The sequence below is a fragment of the Cardiocondyla obscurior genome, linkage group LG17 (genome assembly GCF_019399895.1).
Source record: "Cardiocondyla obscurior isolate alpha-2009 linkage group LG17, Cobs3.1, whole genome shotgun sequence".
In the NCBI taxonomy this organism is placed as follows: Eukaryota; Metazoa; Arthropoda; class Insecta; order Hymenoptera; family Formicidae; genus Cardiocondyla; species Cardiocondyla obscurior.
Genome location: NC_091880.1, coordinates 3,247,595 through 3,273,998, shown reverse-complemented (window position 1 = coordinate 3,273,998; position 26,404 = coordinate 3,247,595). Strand labels below are relative to the sequence as shown.

At 43.7% G+C, this 26,404-nt stretch overlaps 1 protein-coding gene across 1 annotated transcript; it reads left to right on the top strand.

Annotated features, from left to right (window-relative positions):
• Positions 1–105: 105 nt before the first annotated feature.
• Positions 106–24,503, top strand: Slmo (PRELI domain containing slowmo). Its single transcript, XM_070668382.1, has 5 exons — positions 106–497; positions 1,062–1,230; positions 6,044–6,130; positions 19,160–19,333; positions 19,649–24,503. Exons 1-5 carry the CDS (start codon positions 466–468, stop codon positions 19,709–19,711), a joined length of 525 nt encoding a protein of 174 aa, XP_070524483.1. The 5' UTR covers positions 106–465; the 3' UTR covers positions 19,712–24,503.
• Positions 24,504–26,404: the final 1,901 nt, after the last annotated feature.

Below are 26,404 nucleotides of genomic sequence, written 5' to 3'. Positions count from 1 at the left end.
TACTGCATTTAATACATCCAAGGAAAGACCCCTCTGACATTTTCAGCAAATTAAATTAAGTTAATATCAAATCTGCGTTTTAAACTAAAATTGAACGACTGCAGTTACAAAATCAGCATATTAATGTAATTATTAATATCGATTAACCGACTATTATTTTAACGCTTCGTCGTCGTAATTCTGTAAACCTCGACGCACGATAAAGTCGCGAGATATAACGTTTTGATATCGCGCGCCATTGTTGAGTAGTGCCATCGACCAATGATAGCAGATACTAAATGCGAACCACTGACTATTGGCTAATCAGCTGATTCTGGCGTTCGCTTCTACTCCTACACGTCTTTAAGGTAGCCTGACGCACGACGAACGCCCGACACCGCGTCAGCCTACATTCCGCTCACGTGTCGCACGTTAAATCGCGGTGGCCATCCTACATGCGGCATTGCTCGCCATCTCCGTGACGCTATGAAAATCTGGACGTCAGAGCATACCTTCGAGTAAGTACTGAAACGTATCTGCCGAGCGAGTACTCGACGTTCGATTCCTCTCCGCTGCTTGACGCAATTGCTCCCGCACGATTCGTCACGCGTCCCGAGTGTCCGACTTTTTCCCGTTTAATGACCGTAACGCAGTCTCGCTACCTGCCCTTATTACATAACCTCTTTACCCTCGTCACGCTACTAATCGTCAATGAACTCTTTCGAGCGTAGCGGATAATCCAACGCCGCCTATTCTCGAAACATATTCTAAAGTACCCATTTATCTCCGTTTCGGAGTTAACCTCTAAAAATCTGCCAAGCGATACCGTACGTTCTACAAAGCGGAAAAGGGACAGGGCTAAACAGTCCGTTTCTTTCTACCCAATTCGACTTAACCTAAATCCCGCGAGTGAAACTTTCTCGCTCGCGTTTTTATGGAAAAAAAATTAAACAAAATAAATTGAAATAATAATTTCGTTGGCTGAGCTACTTTTGAAGACTGCATTGACCTTGATTTTTTTTTTTCTTTTTAAGTGAATTTTAAGTGAACAACAGGAATAGTGATAATAAATTTATTCGCAGTCATCCTTGGGAGACAGTAGCGCAGGCTGCATGGAGAAAGTATCCGAATCCTATGGTGCCTTCGGTTATCGGAGCGGACGTCATCGAAAGAGAAGTGGCGAACGGCGTTCTCCATACCCACAGACTCGTCGTTTCTACCCAATGGGGCTTTCCTAAGTGGACGCAAGCGGTAAGCCTTACTACTTTCCCACGTGCTCATTGTCATTACATTGACGTGCGTTCGATATCGCTTCAGCGTATGTACCCACGTCTAACCTTACCTCCGACTCTAACCTCCAATCAGAGTTGCAATTACTCCGAATTTTTAACACGCGGATAAATTATATATGCATACGTATCATATACACGGCGGACTTGGCTTTCGATCTTTTTCTATACGTAAGGCTTTCATGCGTGAATATTTGTCGAATTAAATTTAGGAGATATATAAAAATGTATTGAATATTAAATATAATAATAAAAAATTTTTATATAAAAGTATTGAAAGACAATTTTTTTTTTTTAATTGTATTTAATATTGTTGATTTAATTATTTAACAATTGAGAAATTAGTTGTTCTATTTATTTCGGTGTTATACGAAATCAATGTTATACTCTTTGATAATTTAATGCCGACGCGAACATGATATCATTTACCAGTCATTACATGTGGCTATCACGTGACGTTATGAAATACACTATCAATATCGACATCGCTACTTGTATTCAGTTCTAATCTTGCGTATAGTTTTCATCGCGGACGACACTTGAGTTTGTTTTACAACCAAAATATAATCTTCTACATGCATAAAAGATTAATATAAAACGTGAAGAAAGTATATGTATATTATATAGTATCTCGTAAAAAAAGCCTTTTAAATACCGATGTAGATATAATTATACGTGCATCAATATTAGAGATCGAGTTTGCGTTAGGCTTTATCGAGAGTGTCTTGGAGTCTTAAAATAAATTCATTTGTATTTTACGAGCTCTATTAACGTAGGCTCATTTAAAATTCGAAATCACATGTCATTTACATGTCATAAGTTGTTTCGTAATCGCTCGGACTTAATCAGACGATAATTAACGAGAAATTATATTCTGCTTGTACGACTCGGTGAAGAATCTTCCTGCTTGACATTAACATGATTTACGTAATTTGACCGCGTAATGTCACAAATTGTAAAAGACATTCCGTCGCGTTCCTCGATAACCACATGGGTGTTAATTTATTGCCAGAAGGTCGCCGCTCGAATCGACTTTACTGGTCGAGATAAGCTAATCGAGCTGATGGTAACTCCACCGACTCCACGAGGACTTATCGACAGTTTTTTTTCTATTTAGTACAAATGGGCATTAATATAAAATAAGCTTTCGTTATCCTGCTTCTTTATTCTTTTTCTTTTTTTTTTTTTTAATCAAATATATACGAAGATCCTTAATCTTTTTTTTTATTAGGTTGCATTCACTTTTCTTCGAGCGCTTACATTTGTATGGATTTTTTTACGATATGTAAATGTATGCGATTGACAGTAATATATTGAATTCGAGTCCACGAACTCGCTAAGTTACATATATCGACTGCGAAATAATCGCTCCCGCGAAACTTATCTGCAGTTTGGTTCATCGATTTTTTTTTTTTCCAACGCACTCTCGAGGTGGGTGGATAAAGCCATTTCGTTTATATGGAAATTTATCAAGCACGACCTTTTCCCAGACCTTTGCAGACTTAATGTCTTTCGCCAATAACGTTTGAATAAATTATCGACGCGCGCCGATTACTCAAAGACCTTCGTAATCTATTTTTCGAACTCCTTTCGCACACGAAATTATGTAATTATTGCTACGTATTTGAAAACGAGACCTGGCTTACAGCGATTATTTAGAAATTTTATCAATTGTTTTGTATAAACATACTTTTTAAATAAAAAAAACTAAACTTTGAACCCAGCATAAAAATAGTAGAATGACCAACTATGAGCAATTACGCAATCAGCGTGCTAATGCATGCATGACATTTGATTTCTGTACAAAACCCTGCGCAAAAAGTATCACAATGTACTTGTCCATTATCTTATGTCGGAATGCGTTTAGTAATTTACGAACTCTTTTTTTTTTTTTAATCTTCTCCTTCAAAGGAAAACAGTTTGATTTCAAATTTAATCTGCTAACGTGTAATAATATTTCAAGGAAACACGATATCGTTAGATTTACAGATTTCTTATTTCCGTTATATTCGTAAAAAATTTCGAGTGATATCGCGCTTACGTGCAATTTTTATCGGCTGGCGGTGGCAGCTTTTTCACGGTCGTTCGCACTGTGAAATTGACGTTGCGCTGATCTCCGGGCGGGCTGACAAGAAATCAATCCATGAAGCAACCTAACAGAATCATTCACCTCTTTCTGGTATCGCCCGTGGCGCGCCGGCAAAAACCTCCGCGCCATTCACCCCCGGTCGAGCAATCTCCGCCGGCGCGCCGCGGCATCGCGGAGACCCGGAAATTCGAAACTTTCGACAAACGCGGGCAAAAAGAAGGTGCCGATGGTACCCGGGGAATTGCAAAACAACATCCGCACCGGCATCAACTTTCATAATGAGCACGCTCAATGTTACGCCGTTTGGCAATCGTCCAGCCAGACGCGCCCGTCTTTTGGAATACCCCGGGCAACCCTTCGACCTCTCCCCCCGTATCTTCATCCCCCGGATTCTCAATCCCTCGCTATCTCGCGATGCCTTCGCCGGAATACTGGAGATTCCGGGGCGTCGAATCCCTTTCGGCCCGACGAATCGCTTCCTCTCGTCAGATTTTCTATAAGCCCGGCCATTTCTCGCCGAGCCGTTTCGCTGTGCAACCGTTCGTGGCGTACGTTCGGATGACTCGACTCGTGGTATCGTATATATAAAGCGCTCGAAAAAAAAAAAAAGAAAAAACGGCGGAGATAAAGAGATCGCCCTACGGACCGCTGACGATAAGGCTTTGTACGAGATTTATTTTGAAAAAGAAAAAAAAACGGTCTAAAAGATTTATCCACAGGTTCGAACCATCAAAACGACCGAACGAAATTGCAAACGACAGACTTCCGCGTATCCTCTTCATTTGGTATCGGGGATTAACTCTTCGGGTTAGGTTTTACGTTTGGAAATTTTATATGAAACGAATATCGAGCGAATGAGATCCAATGTAATATCATAGTGGGTATATTTGATCGGATATTTCCACATGTAATAATTGCCGCGGGATACCGTAGCACTCGGACACGCTTGAAATTATTTAACGATTGAAAAAGTGCGAAGAACAATTTCGGACCACGGCGCTTTTCGCCTGCACCGTTTTCAACCGTTACGCCCCCGATGCTCTCGCACCCGCCGTCGTGCTATCCGAGTAATTAGCGGATGCACTCGACAACGCGCTCTCCGAAAGAAAAAAAAAAAAGAAAAAAAAACAAGAAAAAAAAGGTACGCGAGAAAAGTTCAGCTATAGCACTCATTCGCGCGAAACGCTCGAATTGGCGGCGGCGAGGGTTTGTATAAGCAGGGCCCGGTTTATTCGAGCGACTAATTAGAATATGCATAATTAATCGGCGAGGAACAATAATTAAAGTGTACTTAGCGTGCCAGTTTAATTAGCGCCTTTCTAATTACCTAATTACTCATGCTAATTTGTTATTAATATCGCGCCGCCGTGGAAACTTACGGCGTTCCTATTTCTTCCCGGTCAAAACAGGACGACTCGGGGAACGTCAATATGTTTACGCTCCCGAATTGTTTATCCGCCGTTCATCGTTTTCTAATGCTCTCGCTCCGACGGACGCACGGCGGCCGTCGACGCGTTAAAACTTCGCGAGGGGGTGGAAAAAAAAAATTTTTTTGATACGAGATAAATTTGGCGGATCGATCGTCCGTCACCGGGATGACTCTTATTTTTATTCGACAACATTTTATGATTAATCCCCTTTCGGCCCGGTGTCTTTCCACGAAAAGAAGGAAAAAAAAAGTGTCGGCTCGCTTTGATTGATGATTTTTTATAGGCTTGCAGTTTCACCGAGATCGAGATCTTAGATGTGGGGTTTTTTTTTCTTTTTTTTTTTAAGTAACCGTAAAACAAACAGTGTAATAAATTTTGGATATGATTTGTTATGCTTCTCGTGTAGCTGTGAGACCGGAATAATGCAAACGTTCGCTATAGGCGGTTAAATTAATTACCGCGCACGCCTTCTGACGTAGAACCAATTAATAATCGCTTATCGCTTTCTATAGAGTCCAACGCTATTCGTGTAAATGTTGCTTTGTTTGTTTAATTCGCCCGGTGTACGTATAACATGCTGATACGAATATATATTGTGTACTCCCATAAAGGCCCACTTTGTTAGGGTTTCTAACATTACACGCGAATGTCGCTGCAATTTTTTTTTTTTTTTTTGGAAATTAATATTTTATTAATGCTATTTATAATTTATTAATATTTAGTGAAAATAATTAAACAATCACGATTTTTGTATGTTACAACGAGAGAGACATGTATTTGCACTGGAGAAATTATTAATAAATTATATAAGATGAAAAATTGAAAACAATATTATATTTATGCATGCAAAGCTATAAATTAATTTTAAACTATATTTTTGTTTAAATTTTCCGTAATACATTGTCGTAAATAATCCGACAAATCACCGCAATTTTATTACATTTCTTTTTTCGGTCTGCCGGTCACGCTATGAAAAGTCGTGAAATCGAGCCGAAGTAGCTCTTGAAGACTGAAACATGCCATTGAAGTTTGGAAGGCTTTATCGTTGAATTCAACGCGGAAAGTTTGAAACCGGAAGTGCTTGTCTATAGCACTTCCGAGATTTTTATCGGTGGCCAAATCAGTTTTTAGCAGTTTGCCAGCCAATTCTCGCCGGAAACTACATTTAAATGATTTGAATTTCTTTTTACAAGACTTTTAGGTTTGCTGCCAAAGCTTATTATGCGATCGCACGTTTTTCTTTTTTATTTTTACAGTTAATCGGCTACGCGAACTTGTGTTACGCCAGCGAGCGCAGCGAGGTCGATCCGGTGAATAAACAAATGATCCTCAGGACGCATAACGTGAGTATTTGCTTTTTTTTTTCGTTCGAAAATGAGCTGAGAAAGCGTTGGGCTTTCTTCGCGATGCACAAAAATGATGTATCGCGTTTAATTTAATTAATTTCTTAATACATTTCTCTGCATCGCGAGTAACTATGAGTGATCTGCAATCAATAACGCCAGTATATTATGGCTTTCGTTCTTCATTAAAAAATAAAAATAAAAAATTAAAAGAAAAAACAAAACAGAACAAAAAAAACAACGTTTCTCAGCGTATTTAATTAATACGAAAATAGTTTTAGATTTAATATTTAACATTGACAAATTTCGATTACTTTACCGAAGCGAAAAATTTTCTTTCGCATAAGTGTTTCTCACGGAAAGCGCGTATTACATGACGCGGGGGTATTCTCGCGCTGGCCGCAAAAAGCGATATCTCTAAACGTAACCCAATACCACCGATCGTATTTCCGGCGCGCGTAGACTAGCCGCGGATCCAAAATATCCATCAGCGGCATGCGTGCCTCGCTTAATTAGAATTGTATAAATCTACTGCTCACGCGGTTTTGATTGAACTTTTTAATAGGGACGGAGTTTTTATGGTTCTCTTGCCAGAGCCATTCGTAATTGCGTATTCGATACGAGTATGTATACGTTGCGACATTTGAATTCAACTGCGATCCTAAATTAGATGCGGAATAGCATCATATGCCGAAATGACTTTTTGGCAGCATCGGCATTCGATTTCGCAAGCCGATCTAAAAAGTATTGTATTACCGCGTCGCGAGAGCACGCGTGGAAAAAAAAAATGTATTGAAACTATGCCCGACAGACTTGCACCATAAAGCGTAACACGAATCTAATATAATTATCGTTGTTTTATAAATGAACATTATCATTTCTATTTTCAATTTTTTTTTTCTTCTTCAAGTGTTGAACTTGAATTTCGACTTCAGCCAGAGTAAGTGATAACGTCGGTAATTTCATTGGGGACGCGTTCAGAAATAATATTCATCTCGTGCTCAGCGGTCGGTTATCAACGTAAAGTGTTGTATCGAAACGCGTCGGCGATCGCATCGCCGCACGGCTCCTCGTTTCTGCGATAACGAAGTGAACATTTTTGGGCGATTTTTCGACCATAACGAAATTGCGAACGCGTCGCAGTCTGTTGCGAAATGGCACTTTAATAAAGTGTCGCCCGGAAAAGAAAGAGAGAACGCCGAGTCGCTCCATTAGCGCGTAATAAAAGCATTCTTTCCCTCCCCACCTCCGCGGCGTTGTTTCTCTTTACATATTTCAATCAGTAAAATGATGCAAATGTTATGATTGAATGGGCTTCGTTTTGCGACAAAGTTATCGCGCCGATTTATTGTTTTCGCGGCCACGGGAACGTTATTTGGTGAATTTATCGTACAACTTTTTACGAGATACGTATACATCGACGGCGAAATTGTATTTTGATTTCGTCCTTTAACGGATTTCATTTCACTGAAAAGGAGAAACTTTTCAGATGCAGGCATTTTAGAATGACATCTTTTTAGACAGGCGTCGTATAAAAAATTTTGAAAATTAAAATACAATATTAACGCAACAACTTAATTTACGAAATATATATTTAAATTAAACAGATTATCGGGTCGACTTTTTTTCACGTTCTATTTTTCACGCGAACGCGTAGATGTGGATATAGTTAAAAGTTCGCGGCGGTGAATTGTTATTCTTCTGCTCGCTTTACAACGGGCGAGTTTGTCAAATTGCGTTAAAGTCCTCTCGTGCCGCGTTCGCGACCGGAAAACGTCACTTGGAAATTTAATATTTTTCAATAACCCCGCAATATGTGGATCATAATGAAACAAGCTGGGCGCCCCCGCGCTCGGTTTGCCTAATCGTCGTAAGTACGTGCAATACGTTTCGTTAAATCTAAGTGCGTTGATACCAAAATCGCCGGATTTTTTTTTTTTTTCCGAGCCGCTATCAGAAAACGATTTTCGAGCCGCGATTTACGTAACATCCGTTCCAAGGAGTATGCATAGTAAAGACCCTTAGGAAAAGTATCTGGCTGCACAAGCTCGAAGCGAGATCGACGCGTCTGAAGGTGAGGGAGCAAGAGGACAGAGGGCGATGGGGGGGGAGGGGGGAGGAAGAGCGAACGTGTCGAAGGGGGGAAAGGAGCTGATGCACGCCACCGCCGCATCCAGAAGGTTGGATATGATAGGTTATTGATGCGCGCATTACCGTAGGGGGGGAGGGGGGGGGGTTGCATAGCTAGGAGAGCTTCTAGGCGCGTGGTATATCAGGTAGGGTGTCGGAGGAACGGCGGTGGTATGGATACGGCAGGCTGAGGAGGAATGAAGGGGAAGGGTGGCGCGCGGCATCGGTCGCGGTTCTCCCGTTCGCGTCGAAGATCATCCCTCGCCCTCGCCGACGGAAAAGAGACCACCAGGAGAAAACGCGCGGGGTGGTAGATGCATTACTGGTATGATGAACGATCCGCAGGTGGCTTAAGCAAAAGGAAGAGAAACCTCCTTCCTGCTCTCTCCTGCCACGTCTACAGTGGGGCTGTTACGCCGACCTTTTATATCCATCGAGATTCCGTATGTATCCACGCGAGTACATAATGTACCGACGATCGTACTCGTACGCTCCGATTCCGGCTAATTCGTACGAGGGGGAGGGGGAGGAGGGGAATGCTTTTACAAGTGGAGGTAATCGGCGCCCGCTGATCGATGTACTCGCGCGTGATAGCTGATGGGATGACTGAATAGGATGATCGAGCGATGGTAAATCGTCTTGCGAAGGTCGGCGTGGCAATTCCATTAGCTATGCGCGATATTGCAGTGGCAGTCATTGTTCTTAATGTTTATCGATGCTCTATTGATGATAAGAGCAGGATGAATCGCGGGGCTTGCGCTCAATCGTGCGGAAAGAAAACCGGAAAGATTGGTGGCGGTCATTTGCGCAAAGTGGCTAATAGATTCGCCACTCTTAGATATTTATGTATCGAAGCGGAACGCCGGGGGGGGCCGCGTTATTTCTTTCCGGCATGCACCGGCACGCATCGGGATGCAAAGGATGATACATTAAATCGCATGAAAAGCGGCGTGCGGCGGTGCCCGCGCTATTGTGTCGCGTGCGAACCGATACGGCGAGCAAAGACAAATCGCGAAGCGTCTCGAGTATTAATGCGAAAAAGCCACGTACAAACGCGAGATGCAGTCGCGCATGATCGATTCCGCTTTCGGTTCCGAAGGTGAATACCGCATACGTCGTGCCACCGCAATAAATTCGCCTTTATCCGCTCATCGATCGTTTCGCGGGTGCAATCTTGCCCGCCTTTATCCACACCGATGCATCACGTATAATATACGCACGGCTATCCCACGGGCTCGCCGCGTAAGACGGCAAGATACGTTATGTTGCGCGCACATTATGCCGAGTATCCAACAACTGCGAAACGAGAAAGGAAGGTGATTTAAGGAAGATTCCGTCGCGCGTGTTGCGTCACCGGGGAAATGCCGCGAGCGGCATGCAGGCTGATGCCTCGAATGAGACCGGTCTCGCCGCTGCATTTCGACTCCGTCTTCCACCGCGAGAGAGTCATCTTTCTTGTTCGCGCTATTCTCCTCAACGAGGAACGTCTCCGCAATTAAGGCCGCGGCCGAATCCCTCGGAATGTACTGTTCATTTGCCGGCGTGTCTCCGGGATTTCTGTTGTACCGCGCCCCGACGTGGCACGTGCTTAGTGGAGTTAAATTCACGTTAAAATAAACATTACCGGAAAGTTTCACGGGGAAAACGCCAGTTGCGTCTCGGTACACGGTATCACGAGATATTTACATTGCCGCGATATCATATTATAAATTTATCACACCGGGACACCGCAAGCTTGCGCGCAGTACACACGTCATTTATTCCCTGCCGCCATATATTCTTCTGTAGATCACAGCTTGGAACACGATTTTAAAATTTATTTACCCGTGTGCGTGTGCACGCGCTCACTTGCGTACATATCTCGCGCCGCATCGCCCATTAACTTATGCGTTAGATTTAAAAAAAAAAAAAGAAAAAAGAGAAAAAAAGAGCCACGCATTTTTAATTAAAATAAAATTTTATAAATGTATAATTTTTGTTTAAATTTATTCTATGTGCATGGGTTATGTTAACATTATATATGTATGGAAAATTTTGTAATTCCGTAAATTCATTATTGATAAATTGTGTTAAATAAGAAACGATTTTCCATTTAATCGAAGAGCGAAATCCCTCCCTCGTTCATGCATTAATTTACCACGTTTTAATACATATTTTTAACAAATTTGTTTATCCTTCAGGTATTGACTGCGTTATTTGCCGTAATATTAAAAAGACCGTCAATCAAACGTTAATTCATTGATAGAAATGCGAATCATTTTCTAAAGCAAAAGTATTGAAAACCGTATTTAAAATTTATTCGAGCTTAATAAAATATGTGTCGTGAGCGGCGTTGAAATTTCTCGGCTCTTTTACGCATAATTATCGATACCGTTTCCTAATGGGCATGCATGCGTGTCACGTAGATAAGCGTGCGGGTGGTTGTGTTACACGTACGTTACGTACGCTGTATCTCTCGCGGCGGCGAGGGGCGGGAGGAGGGGGAGGAGGGAAACGCGATAGATGAGATATTCGGCGTGAGTTCGCTCGAGATCAGCCGAAGTGTAACTTGTCCTAATCGAATTCTCTCGCTTCCCGGAGGGAAAGGATACGTCTTTTAGTAATTTAACCCTCTTGTCGCAGAGGGCCTGGCGTGTCGGCGTGCGGCACGTATCTGACGCATACGCTGCGCTGTGATACCCCGCCGTGTCGTTGATCCTAAGCACACGCGGTACATGTGCATCGCGTTACAGGACCGAACATAATGGGATAGCTGGATATCGTCCGCGAGGATTATACACGATACACACGAATATTAAGACGATCACGATCGCGTCCCGGAATAATTGAGTTGCTGTGCGTACGACGGGGTGGGTTTGACGGAATTTCGCGCCGATTTCCGTAAGTCGGCATTACCCGTACGAGATTACTTTCCCAATTGATTATTAATCCACGCGAGTGAATTGTACACGATTATTAAGACGATCACGGGTTTATCCATTTGCTTTCGATCGATTGGATTCGTGGACCGGTGGGGGATCAAATTCGACGGAACGTTACGGCGGTTATATTTTTCCTACGAAATTGCTTACGTCGTCCGTCGTTATCTGATACGTAATAATAATCGACGTGATAAATGGGCGATCTCTTTCGGCGATATTGGCGAACAAACAGATCTAAAATTTATTGGGATCACGAATTGTAAATTTTATTATCCCTTTATTCATTAAACGGTCCTGCAATTATTATTTAGCTTTTTGCGCGGCTTATTGTGCGAACGAGTAAATCTTATTAGTATAAGCCGATTAATTTCGTGCCGATTGCGTAAAGAACGCAATTAAATGAAACTTTTAAATCTTACGTATTAACGGTCGAATTGATACGTATGACCAAACATTGCGTCGCACCGCGAACGGTAAAAATCGCGATAGTGTCGTGAGTTATTTTTATAGAGCTTGTCAAAATCATCGTTTTCGCGGTTCGGTTACGGTGTATTGTTGCGTGATAAAGCCCGTGACGATATACCGTTACAGGAACATAAAAAAAGGGACAAAAACAAACTAAACATTTTTTTAATTTTTTTTTTTTTCGTGGAAGAGTTACACGGCGTTGGCGATAGTTATGGGTAAGGTGTTTTACGCGCCGGTCCGCTTAAACTCGCGCTAATGAAAATACAACGCTATCCGCGCGTCGCAAATATTGCGCCGTTATAAAATTGCATATTGTTAATTTACGGCAATACGGGGGTCTCTCACGGCGCCACGCGGGAATTCACGGGTGTCATTGTTTCATAGTGAATATTAGCGACGGCGTAAAAAAAAAAATAAAAAAAAGAAAAACAATGAAATATTTTTCCCGCTGCTGCCGGCCGGATATTATCAGATTATAGAACGAACAGCCGGCCGCCGGAAAGCCAACTGTGTGTGTAACACGTGTCCGTTTGCACAACGTTAATCGCGTACACGCGGCGCCTGTTTAAGCCCATTCATCCTTTTCTCACACCTCTCGCGCAGATGGGGCGCATCTTGAACCACCGCGCGGCTTAACGTATCTTTCGTTTAAGAATTTAAGAGGGTAATGCCAGTCGAAGTAGCCAACGAAGTCAAAATGCACACGGCGATTTCAATTATTAATCTAATACCAAGACCGCGAACGTGACGTCCATTGATATTTCGTTGCGTTGAAATATAAGCCAACGGGATTGTAGGTATAAACAGTATCGCTGTTAGTGTCTAATACGATAAAGAGAAGTTGTATCCCGGCGCACATCAATTAGGTTTCGCGGAACAAAGACAAACGAGCTGGAAGCGGATTGTGGGAAAGGGATGTGCATTTCGACGACCCAAGCCGTTTGAGACGACAGCTCGCATCGGACAATGAGTTAAAGGGAATCGGCGACTCCACAAGTCCAGCGAGATCACACTCCGCGTAGTAAATTTATCCTTTTTTTTTTTTTTTTTTCCCCATGAAACCACCCCCGCTCAACCTGCTCCATATTTCAACGGTTCGAAACGTGCTGGCGCTGCCCACTCCGCGTCCATATAAATACCCTTGGATACATGTACATATACGTAACCGCGAGCGGCGTGCGAGACACGTGGGGCACCTCTCCTCCCCCGCCCGATATGTGCCGCGTGCTGCGTTACGGCGCGCGTTGAGCCGCGTGCAATTTGTTGTTTTTATGATTTAGAGGACCGCGCGTACAATAATTCAGTTGGCCGTGCGTCTAGCGGCACCCTCTCTCGCCTTCCGCATCCTCCGTCCCTCCCTTTTCGCCCTCGTTCGCTCGTCCGAGGCCGGGAGAGCCCTCCATCACCGAAATCCGCGGGGAGTACGCCGAATACGAGTGGGGAATACATCGCCGATACGCGCGCGCCCGTTATTAATTCTCGTCCTCGATGGCGAGCGGTCGAGCATCCTCTTCGCCACCGCTCGCGCCAACCCTTTGTACTCCCCCCTAATACGTTCATCTCGTCTCGGTGTTTTCGCGCTCGCGCGCGGAAATTTGCGCGGCGATGAAGGCAGCGGGATCGTTAGCGGGGAATACACACAAGCCCGTTTCCGCTAAAATATCGTTCCGGTTTCCTTCGTGCTCGGCAACGTATTGCAACCCTTGCTTACACGCAGGCGTGCTTGATTGATTTACCGAGGTTTCCTGTTTTTGCGGGGAATCTCCCGAAAAGCCCGTTCTCGCGACTGGCGGGAAACCGACGCGTATTAACCCTTCGGTGACGCGCGTTTAAATCATCTGGATTCGATGGGGGCCCCCGATTTTCTTCCGAATTGCCGGGGCGACACCGCGGGATTTCACGAGCGCGCCGCTTCAAAGTGATGGATGGTCGGTCGCGTTTGTCTCGCGGATTCCGTGCGCGCTTAATCGTTCACTCGGATAATTTTATTTCGAAATTTTAGAACGACCCACGGTGGAACGTTATTCGAACGTCAGATATAAAAATCTTTACAGCGTGATATTAGAAAAATTAGAGAATAATAGAGTAAAAGCACGGTTCTGTATGGCTTAGGGAAGCGATAGCTGGTAGCAGTTCTCGGTTACGCGATCTAATTTGTCAGCAGCCGCCGAAATCTGCTGAAATCGGCGATTACCACGCGCAGAGGAAGCGTCCGAAACTGTACGGGGGTCGAGCCAGAGGTTGTGTGCCGCCCAACAGATTTGGGCTTCCGGCCGCGAAAACCCTCTCGAGGCATCGGATGGTATGGGCGAATTGCTAGCACACCGAGTCCGAACAATGCAGCTCGTGCAGCCAAATCCGCAAAGTCCTCTCAATTATGCGGCGATGCTAATTACTCGCGAGTGCACGAAGGAGAGCCTCCACTCCATATAACGACCCTCCCTTCTCCCTACTCTCTTCTATTCTCCGTTGCTAATACCAAAGGGTGAAACGGAATCATGAGAATTTGATCGGGAAGTAGTGGGACTGTATGCCGTGCCTGGCAACGGAAAGTCTCTCGGCGAGATTTTAATTGCGAGAGTTTAACTTAATATTTTTCTACCCGCCGCGGAAAAAAATAGCAAAAAGATATATATTGACGTGTATTATATATATATTCGTACACGTATATCGATGGCTTCATCATAAAAGTTCAGTTTATTTTTTCCTACACGTGGTATGAAAATGATAATAGCCAGTATATTCTTATACGCGTAATATAAAATGGCTGGAATGTATTTTTAGACTGCTTAAAAAAAAAAATGACAGCGTTTTCAGGCGAGAACTGCACTCCACTTGGTTTACGACTATTTCTGCTCTCGCGTTTTTGCATCGTTATAATTCAGTTTATGAAAGAGAAGACACCGTGTTCTCTCGCGCTGTATAAAATGTTCACTTTGCCAGGACTGCTTGCAAATCGATACGGCGCTTTCGAGGTAGTTATTCAGAAATCGTCCGAGATATCTCCTCTATCGGTTGATGCGTCATCGGGCGCGGCTGCGTTGCAACGCCCGCCGGTAAATGGAAAGCAAACGAGGGGTTTTGGCACAGAGAAGGAAAGAGAAAGAGAGAGAGAGAGAGGCCGAGCGATTGGCAAACATCGGTTTCGACGCGCGACTGACGAGAAAAATTTTCAATTAGCCGATGCACCCGCGGCGCATCGCGTAACGCTCGCGTCCGCTGCCAGCACGACAATGCACCGCCGTTCTTCGCGGTCGCGCTAACGAAAAAAAAAAAAAAGGAAAAAGAAAAAAAAAGGGGGGGGGACCGAAATTAATTACTTTCAGCGTCAACGACAGCTTCGCAGCTGACGTGACGATCGATAGCTCGCTTGATACGATTAAATCCCGCTCGTTCCATACCACCCTCTTTTCGCGGCATTAGAACTTTCTCTTCGTTTACGTGTGGCTCTAAGACGTCGATGACACTTGACGATAAGAGAAACTGCGCTGTTGTTGTTCAAAGAACGCCGCGCGAACTACGAGTAAACTGCGTTGAATATTCATCGCGGTAAAAGAATTTATACTGGCGTCGAGAAGCATGGTTATTTCGCGGAGACTCGCTGGGGATTAAACTCGATTGTCGGATTTCACGTATGCGAAGTAGCACGACCGTTATTAGCATGCACACACACCTGGTCCAGGAATTTTCACGAAAAATGATAATCCTCATCAAAAAAAAAAAAAAGTGACGAATCGGCGGGTAGAACGTATTTGCAATGTGTTTCAATCATCCGTTACTTTTGCCATCCGTTTGAAATTCGTGGAGGGGAAAAAAAAAAGAAAAAAAAAAAATATCTCATGGCTGTTGCATGTAAATGCGCGCTTAAAGGCTTACAATTTTCAAATCCGCGCAAAAAACTATTTACATACATCACTCGCTGGGACATTTCAAAAATCAAAAGCTAAAGCGATTTCTGTTTCGCGCAGTTAGTTTGCCGTCCGAATGGAAGAGGCCGGGGAATTGGAACGGGAGCCGAAGAAAAGAGAGAAGCGACTGCTCTTTGATATAATACCGGATTGTCGTAATTCTACCTGGTATTAAGCGAAGCGTTTTTCTCGCCGCGGTTAAAAAATTCGCTTCAACAAGAGTGCGATTACATCCCGTCACAGGCATGACAATGGAATCTCTCGTCTCGCCAATTACACCCTTTTCCCATTTATCTTTTTCTCGCTGAAACGCTCTCGTCCCTCTTTCGTGCGTAAATCCTCCCCTCTTTCCCCCCTCCCTTGTGCGGCGGGTAAGCTATCGGATATCGTCAAACGGTTTCGAAAAGGCGCGATATCTTCTACTAGTTTCAGACGCCCGTGAGAGAATTTCGAGTAGACAATACGAACGTTGTTTTTGCCCGAGCGATAAGATTAATTTGTAATACAGCTTTCGAGGAACATAATTTTGCGCAAGTTTGAATTAATAATTATAACGAGATACAACGAAATATTTAAATTGGATGATATTAGCGGAGAAATAATAGGAACTTTGCCCCGACCGTGCGCGAACGAACGTAACGTCCTTTTCGCGAGAGAGAATTAAGTACAGAGCACAATACTGGTACCAACAATGCCTAGTATTTCGTATTGGCGAGCCCGCCGTCGTGATGCGGTGCAGCGAGTGCTGCAATAACAGTATCTTATTTAGATAACCAGTCGTGTACTTTAGTAACAGCTCTTCAATTGCTTACTACGAGCCTTGCTTTTCTTCGTGTTCCATGACCTGTATACGTAATACACTCGAAATATATATTCGCGAGCTCTGTAGGGTTCCTACGTTATTAATACATTATTAAATGGCGAAGTTCGATGACCTTTACGCTTCTCGTCAGTCACTTTGCTTTGTCTCGATAAATTTTATTTCAATCCTCTCTCAATTAATATCGCAGGTATTAAAAAAAAGTATTTAAAAAATTTCTTAGCAAGTATTTATCGCGATCGCAGCGTTGTTACATTTTCAGTTCGTAATCTCCCTTCCTCCGTGCTATAAGATCGCGACGATACGGCGAGATCGTTACGACACGCGATACGAAGCTCCGGGGGAAGGGCGAGGGGATTATACCGATACCGAGTCGACTCGTGTCGCCGATATAATTTCGCGAATTTCCCAACGATATAGCGCGAGGAGGTTGGCTAGCGACCGCGCGGCGTCTGTACGAGGAAATTTCATTTCCCTCGGATTTAATCGACATCTTTGTTCGAGACTCGCCGACCGTGAACCCCGTGAAACGCAGAGCTGCTCGCGGGCGTAATGTTAATTTTTCCTTTCTTCCCTCGTGTCCGCGGAGTCACGGACGCGCTTTGGAAACCGCCGGTGCTGCGAAGCGAAGTCGGACGGCGAGTTGACCGCGGTGTAACACAGTCGGCTTCACTGATTGCCAATATGGCGAGGTCCATGGAGCACAACACCCGCGTCATTCTATATCTGGGGGATAGTCGCGGACCCACAATGTGCCGCGGGCGTTAATTTCCTCGTGAAATGTATTGCGCCCCTGCGATTCAATTGTTCCACCCCACAGAACGCTATGCCACGATGGCGCTCATCCGAGGCTCATAATGACGTGCATCTCTGCTGACCCGTTATTCACGTGTTGTAAAGCCGCGCGCAGACATGAAACGCGCTAGGGCCCATTTCAGAGCGACGTGTGCTCATTTTCTTTCGCGGAAAAAAAAATTTATAATTAAAAAATTATAATTACGTGGCTTACTTTTTTTTTTTTTCTGGCGCGCGTTTCGATCGAGAATTTTGATCACGTCAGTCTGATAACATGCATAATTCATTTTCCTATATGGTAAGTGGAGGAGGTATAGATTTAAACTTTGCTAAATTTGCGGAGGTGGCTTTTAAAAAATGCACGTCAAAGACGCAAAGAAAAATTAATAATTTTTCGCTCTTAGCGTACTAGACCGTCGGACGGGAAAAAGAAATAAATAACGTGCGCTCGCTTTCGGATTTTGAGCCTAAAACGCAACGCCCGGGCGTTGTGTAAGAACGAAACTGCGAGGCCGAGGGTTACCGCCACTAATTTACAATGCTATATGGTATCGTCGGGCAAATACGTTTCAGCTAGTACAAATTCTATGACAGCGACGCAGATTAAACTTTAGGCCTCGGGGTAACTGGCTCGAGGCACCCAGTTGCCGCGTTAGTTTCAAGCCCCTCCCTACCTCGTTTCTATCGTCGCCCAGGCAGTCGTGGGTGATTGTTTCTCTCGCGGCGTGAAACAAATCCCGCGCGTGATGACAACGCGACGTACGCTGCACTCTAACGGGGCTTCGTCTACCAACGGTATGCCGGTTCCGCGACAAAAGCACGCCGCGCGCATCGCTCCGCAGAGTGCTGTTTGTCGCTTTCGCGTTGCGTGTTTACGCACCGGCGCACCGTAATGAATTCGAGATGGTCTTCCAACGCGCGGTACTCTCCGGTTTTGTTGCACTCCCACGCTCTTCTACGACGTATTCGATTAGTCGCGGTGTACCGTACACATAGGATCCCCATAGCTGCACGTTCGGTTTCGAGTGTAAGCGTGCCGTAGCACGCGGCGTGTATTGTGAAATTGTAATATATACCGCGGTCATTCTACGCGAGGTTGCATTATCGCTGCGGTCCTTTCGCGAAACTCCGGTAGTTTTCACTCCGGCACGATGTTGCGGAACGAATATTGTCTCGGGCAAACAGGACTCGAGTTTCCGATGTTTGTTGAAATTTAAAAATAAAATAAAATAAAAATAAAGAAAAAAAAAGATTATATGCAACTATATCGGAAGGAAACGTGCTGATGGAAAGAGTAGAAATTCTATTTCTATGGTACGGTCAAAATATGTATCACGTGGATATCGAATAATCAGTTTGGACGATTGTGGCAAATAATTGTTGCGTAACGAGTCATTTGAGAAGGAACGTTAATAATTTTTAAAAATAGCTCGGATATTCACGTTAAATAATACAGCCGAAGCAAAAGGGAAAGAGAGAAAGAGAAAAAAAAAAAAATAGCGTAATGGAAAGCACGGAAATAGAAGCATCGAGTATGCTTTTTTTTTTTTCCTCCGTGATGGAAGCCACTACCGACTCGTTTGCTTGTTTGGTAGCATTGATTATTCAAGGGTGTCTACGTCACTTTCGTGGTAACGTTCCATCTCGATAATTCCGAATGTCCATCCACCCCAAGGGTTGCTAACCTCGCGGAGTTGCACACAATGATCGATACGCGCGACCGAAATTCGTGACACCGCGTGAATGTATTAGGTTACATATTTCTTAGAGTGCGACAGATTTGATTCATGCCAGTCACGCTTCTTATCGGAGTTAGAAAATCTATGCAGCCGTATTACCACGGCGATACGCGCGATATTCGATGTCAATCGACTCTACGTTTATTCGAGGAGTAAAGCTAGGGAGGCTAATACGTGTTCACTTGACGATTAAACATTGATTTCACGGCTTTCGCGCTGACCACGTCGATTATTTTTGCCTTTTGCAGTTGACCTTCGGTCATTACATCGCTGTGGACGAAGCTGTCAGATACACGCCCCACCCAGATGATCCCAGCAAGACATTACTCACGCAGGAAGCAGTGGTCACTGTTCGAGGGGTACCACTGACCAACTACATGGAGGACCTCTTAGCTTCAAAAATCTCATTCAACGCGAGCAAAGTAAGTGATCTTCTCTAGACTACTAGATCTCGCTTATACTTGCGAAGGCATTCGACGAAGTTGGATAATGTAAATTATTTTTAAATAATTCCGGCTATTTAAATTACGACATATTTTTATGATTTATTAAGAATTTTGTTGGCGTAATTTTCAATTTAGAATAACGTTCGAGGGTTTGTCATAAAAAAATATTTTACAAATGAATTTGCGAGTAACATCGATTGCAGTAGTTTCACGATTTACGGAATTTATTTTTTTTTTTTTTTCCTTTCTTTCACGAATACATATTATCTTTTTATTTTCTTTTCGTTTGAGGGTCGACAAGGGTTGCAATGGGTGATCAACAAGCTTGAATCCGAGATGAAGGAGTTTGCCTGAAAGGCCCAGCCGCCGTCGCGAAACTTCTAAACTGCCGCTATCAGCACAACACGAGCGCCGGCGTCGATAGGGAGCGGCAACTTCTAGATCGAACGATTACGCGGATCAGAAGAACATTAACGTCCCGAGCTTCGTCAGAAACGAGCAGATGATTCGCCGCAGGCCATGTAGATCGCCTAATTGAATTTTGCGAAACTTGTTACTAACCGGTTTGCAGAAACGAACGTTCCCTTTGAAGGGCGATTGCCTCCGCAACCGTACTCTTGGGTCCAGACCTGCAAGGATCTGTCGAACGGGCGCGACTGATATAGAAATATGAAAATAAATAGGTATAACTTAAACAAGTACAACGGTTGCTCTAGCGATTGGAATACATGGCAATAAAATTCCAATGCATCAACCTGTGCTCATTTACGTTTGTCGGTGGATTATCGACTCGTAACGTGAGTACGTGTCACGAAATCATTTGACTTAGCCAATTTAAATGAGCGGACGTAACATACACCACGGTTTATTGTATAGCAGAAAGACTCATTCTACCGACCGGATGTTGATTATGTATAATTTATATATTTAATTAATTTAAATTTACGAAAAAAAAATCTTTTACGTATTAGACGCGATTTCTTAATACAGATCACATAAATTATTTTTTTTTTTCTTTGTTTCCTCTGTCCACGTGCTCTATTCTCCTTTCTATATTTATTGTCTAATTATTTCTGACGGTGTAAGTTAAAACGTCCTACAAAACCTGCTACAAGCTCAAACACGAACGGTCCCATTGACTGGCCGAAGACGAACAATGCAGACACAGACCTTCGCGAAACTATGTTCCCCGGAACTATGTTCGCCGGACTCTCATTCCTCCTAAGCGAGAACCCAAAGCTCTTTGATCGCGGCGAGGAGGCAACTTACATCGCGTTCCGAAATCACTGCGCGATCCCTTTGACGCGTATCCGCATTTCGAGAATTGTACTGTTGTCGTGGCTAATTAATTTCGCGGTTTCTCTCTGTCCGAACACTAAAAATTCTCGGGCCACGTCGATTCTTTTTCTCTACGCTGAACTCCCGCGATTCCGTCAATTTTTTTTTTTTTTTGCGCAAATATTTCGCCCTTTCGCTCCGACAATCTAAATTTAACGATTGTTTTTAAAGTCCAGTTGAGACATAAAAGCGTTCTGTATACTCGACTGTAAAAAAAAAAGAAAAAAAAAAGAGAGAGAGTATCGGACGAAAGTGGTATCTTTTTATATCAAAAAGTCGAACGGAAAGGGATGGGAATGAATTTTCGTGTGGACCGAGGGCTTTACGCGCGCGGGTCGGGATACTTTAATTTAGGAAAGTCGACATGCACGTCGAAGCGCGGACGTTGATTTACCCATGAGTTCGGCGGTTCGATAGGAAAGCCGAGCAGACATCAAGCACTGGTGCGTGGGACGCATACAAAGGATACTGCTCACCGCTTTGTGATCGGAAGCTGTCAATATTTGTCTGCGTCGGGTAACAGAGCGGCCAGCAATGAACCGTAACGTCATCAATTATCTCTTACATACCGCCGCCAAACGAGTCGCGCGTCAAATTTGTCCGTCCTACTTTAGCCTCCTCGCTCGTGATCGCGGTCACTCGCAGCCCCCCTGATCGCTCGATCGGCTCGAGTACAGTTCGATGGAAATCCCTCGACAATCGAAAGCAACAATGACTCGACCGAAACTTTAACTCATTCGACCGGGGATTGTCCGGAATGCCGAGTCCGAGCCCTCCCCCTTTCTCCCCCCTCCCAATGCAATCGATTTCTCGCGCGTATATTGTGCGCCACACACGTGGAAGTGCTCTACGGTTCGGTTCAAGTGTCCTCGAAAGGTAGTTAGAGCGGGCAGACGTCCGGGAAATGCCCCCGGAGAAGAGAGAGAGTGACATTGGAGTATTTCGCGGATAGTATTGCAAGCGTTGCATCACCTTGACCGACATGTCAAGGCCTTCCACGTGGTGCCGCGGGAAAGATATTAAATTAGTTACAACGGCCGTCTTGAATATTTAAGTTCTTACCCAGCTTCAGATTGTATTTTAATTTCAATCGATTATATATTATTAACGGCAAGACTTGCTGCTAACAAGACGAAAATAGGATCGATACAAAATTGAGGAGCGAGAAAAAGGAAAAAAAAAAAAAATGCATTCTCTCCGTTCCGTATGTTTTGCATCTACAAATTTGATTCGAATTTTCTCTCTCATTGACGATTCCGCGCCGGGCCAGAGACACCGAACGTGCGCAATTTGGATACATATATACGCGCGTATTACATATTTATTTCGGTATCGCGAATAAAGCTCGCCGCATCCTGCCTTATCCATATTTAGATTACAATGCTTTACATTAGAGACGATACGGGCGAAGTGGCAATACCCGAGAGGGAGAGGCGAAAGTCGCTACCGTGCGCGGTTTTCGGAAAATCGGAAAGCGTCTCGGATACTTGCCTCGGATTCTCGTGACTCCGCAATGAGACTTGCAATGTCGCGTGGAGGATCTCGGGGCACTGAGTGCCGTCGCTCGTATTCCTTCGACCTTCGGGCGTATGTATCCGCCCTCGTAAAAAGGATTCGCCTTTCAGCCGTATTCCCCTCCCCTCCCCCCTCGTCCCCTTTCGATACCGTCTCTCCCGGGAGAGGATGAGATTCGAAGAATCGCCGAGCGGTCTCATGGTTTACACATCGTGACGGTACGCTCTCGTCAAAACCCGTAAAAGCTCTCGGGAACGATCGACTCTGAGAGCTAGCAAGCGGTCAAGGAGATACTCCTTACCGTCGCCGATTCACGATCTCGTGGAAAAGCTATCCGCCGCAGTCTCGGCGCTCGTCTTATTTTCCGCGTTTTCGCTACGCCTCTTCGGCGGGTGGTGCCCGAAAGCGTCGATTTTGTTCCAAATAATAAATTCGATCGAGTCCATACACTATCCATCCGGTTGGTCAAGTACGCCCTGAGAAGTTCTAACGACTGCATTTTTTTTTTTTTTTTTTATCTCTATCAGATGTTTGTAAAAGTTTTCAAGATTCACTTCCGCGTGCTTCGACCGCTTCCGTTTGTGGAATTAGGGTCGATAAAGGGAAAAAGTTTACTTCTCTTCCTCCCCTCCTACCCTGGTCCGGCAAATAACACGCGTTTTGATATTTAATTCGAAAAGTTCTCTGCAGCGGAAAGATTGCATTTTACTATGGAAAATCTTGGAAAAACGCCAAGATGTTCGCTATTAAAATCTCATTGTTTTTTTTTCTTTCTCTCTCTCTCTCTCTCTCTCTTTTTTTTAATATGCAGCGGTAATATTTTTAAAATAACTTTTTTTGCGGATTATCCTCCCACAATGCCTGTCAAGCTCTTATTTTACTTGCATCAGTATAGATAAAGAGAATTGGCCGCAAACCAGCACCCGATGTTCGCAAACTCAGTGTATTTCTAAACCAACTTCGTCAATACATCCCGTTTTATCCTTTCTGAGAAAGAACTTTTAATGAGTTCGCGTACACTGTTTAAAGATTTAAAGTTTTGCGAGCTTCAAAGAGATCGTGCCATGCTTCTCTAAAGTATTACAGGCAAGGCGGAGCATTATTATTATGACGTATAGAACGTCTGCGATATTACGTCGTAAAAATTGCCTCTGTATATTAGTTCCTCTGCTGCCGGTTCCCTATCAAAAACTCAAAGAGAAACGCATACTGCGAACGGAAGAAAAGAAAGAAGAAGGGAACCCTTCGGATATCCATAACGAAAATTACGCGAATCTTTTTAATATCAGGAAACAATTTTAGCCGGACTTTATTTCGACGTTCGCGCCTTTTACGGCTGAAAGTTCGAAGCCCGTTCGCGAGGTGTTTAAAGCGTACGCAATAATCGAACGGCTTCAGGTGCCAGCAATAAAAATCACTCTGCGAAGCGCGGCGAACAGTTTTCCTTCAAACTGTATTTCCCTATTTTACGTTCCGAGCGTTCAGGTCCCTCCTTACCGTAAAACTATAAAGATAACGGCTACGCGATCACAAATAATTGCTAAACGTGACGAGCATCAGCGAACGGCGGCTACGAAGAACGAGAGAGTGATCTTTACTTTAAGTAGTACGTGTATTTCCCGGGCACAAACGCGGTAGATAGTTGCGGCAAAGTTGATCACACGAAATTGGCTAAGGTCGACGTTATATCGCGTCGCGCGGCTATGCGAGAAAGCACATAGGTATTCACCGTAAAGCAGATACATAGGTAATAACGGGGAGACGCCGAGCCGTCGTGGACGACGCGGCGCATACGCTTGCTCTATTAGCATACAATTATCTTTATGCTTCTTTTATGATTCATATTTAATGCTAGTTTCGCCGCCACCGTTGCCGCCATCCGCGTCGAAACCGGCTCGAAGTTGGCCAACTTTTACGATCGTACTTGTTTCGAAACTTAACGTACTCCCTCTGTCCCTCCTCCCTCCCTCTCTCTCCCCCCGTGCTTGCCTGTTATCGGGCCTACCACAATTCGCTAGCACCCTTGTTAAACGTGCCCCGGAAAGTACTTCCTAGAACACGCGCTGCACGAAAATTTATCGCCACACGTGCGCACTAGCCGACAAATGCGATACGCGTCGATTATGTTTGCTTTGTCGCGTTAACGTGGGCGAGCCTCGGGGATTAAAGGAAACGGCGACGACAAAAAGTATTGGTACCGACAACTTTTTATAATACTGTGTAAAATACGATGTGAAAATGCGATGTAAAATATGAAGATAATTTTCAATAAAATATTTTGCTGTGTTTTTTATATGACGCGAGTGTCTCTTTCTACCCTCTCCTACGCTCTTTTTTTTTTATCTTTTTTTTTTTTTGTAAATAATATTTTATTAATTCGACAAAAATAGGACAATATTTTTTATATTTAAATTTTTTTAATATTTTTTTATATTTAAATATTTTAGTATTTTGATTTTTTTGTCTTGAATTTGTGCGATTCACGTTGGGACGGTGGGTCGCGCGAGTTCTTTTTTTTTTTTTAAACGACGGAAGGGAAGAGTTCAAACAATAAAATACAATAACGGAAAGGTAGGTATCTACGTGTTCTGGACAGTGTCGTACTGTGCCGAGTGTTTCGCATAGTAGTCTATGGCTGCGATCGTACTACCAATAACCTGCCATTGCCATCGGCCACGGCTGCCCATTAATTTAATTACTACGTGGCTATTCGTGCATGCGGGCAGCCCATTTCCGTTCTTTATTTCGAGTCATTTGAGTGTTACTTTGAAACGGCGCGGATCGAATTTGCAAAACATACGCGGGGGCGTTTCCGCAACGCTGCGCTGATTTCGCAAAATTGCACATTTTTCATCGGCGACAAAATAAAATATTCAACCGCAGGCGGCTGCCATTAGATTAATGGAGGTGTCTATAATAATGTACTCTTCATTAGATGTAGTAAAATAAATTATGCATACAGAATATTCCACCGTACCATTATGGTTCATTTTGTTTTGTCCGCCTCGAGAGCGGTGCGCTTTTTAAATAATTATAAACAGAATTAAATACCCTTCGTAAGATAAAACAAAAATCGTTATTCCATAAAATGTCAAAGTAACTAGATTAATTTTCGAAAGAACTTCCGTCGAAGATCGTTACGTATCTAATTAAGGAAAAGTTTTACGGTACCTTAGAAATAACGAAACGCATCCGCGTGTGCTCTACTACATCACGTATGTACATAATCCGTCCAGTTAACGCATATTATATTTGTCATTTTCATCGCGCCGCGCACGTTTTATTACCCCGGATTAAATGGAATCTCATGCACCGGATGGAACGTGAAAACGGAGGTGCGGTTAGCTTGTTTGATATTCATTCCTTACTATTAATCGTGTTCAGGAGTCACCATCAGCGTAGACAACCGCCATGCAAACATACGCGAAGAGCTCAGGTTGGCTGAATATCCCGCGATCCCGACGAGGCAGGAAGGTGTAAGTACCGTGTTAGTCTTACGGGTTATGTCGCAGCTAGCAGAGCTAACTAATAGCCTCTTAGCCTCGGCTTACGGAGGATCACGCTGCGAGCGACCGCACCCTCCTTGGCTCTCAGACTCCGGAGCAAGCCCCTTAACCCTGGATGCAATCCGTAAGCTTCTACCGGGCGTGTAAACGGCCGATTTCCTTCTGTCCCGGTTCAACGATAAATTAGCCCGCGTCGCTGACTGATTTTTAAGTCTTGATCTGAATACAGATCTTGGTAAATTTCATCGCAATCGGAAAAAAAAAGCTCAAGCCACGGCACGCCGTATCTCGCGATAGTTTATAAGCGAAATTATGCGTTACGTTTTTATAATACCGCAGGAGGTACGTTTTGTAATTCTACTAACAAGTAAATTAGAAAAGTAGATGTTAATGCATCGAAAATGGCGCAAAATAATTAAAAAAAAAAATACATGCTTTCTCGAAAGCTAGAAAATGTACAAAAGTAAAAGAAAAAGAAAAAGAGAGAAAGAGAGAGATGAAAAAAAAAAGTTTCTATCCCGTAAGGTACTTTGTTTAAAAGTTGTAGTCGTAAAAAGCGTGAAAAAAGCCTTAATAAAAATTATTCGGGAGGTAAGGAGTTGCAAAAAGTATCGTGTAATAGTCTATTTCGAAGTATCTAAAGCATTCTTGTGAGGTCTTTCCTGAATTCAGCTATCAAAAAGTTTCA

Excerpts from the sequence above, each read along its gene's own strand:
- Slmo (XM_070668382.1), top strand. The coding sequence starts at position 466 with ATGAAAATCTGGACGTCAGAGCATACCTTCGA. Across the intron at positions 498-1,061 it reads ACGTCAGAGCATACCTTCGA|TCATCCTTGGGAGACAGTAG; the intron begins GTAAGTACTGAA and ends ATTTATTCGCAG. Across the intron at positions 1,231-6,043 it reads TTCCTAAGTGGACGCAAGCG|TTAATCGGCTACGCGAACTT; the intron begins GTAAGCCTTACT and ends TTATTTTTACAG.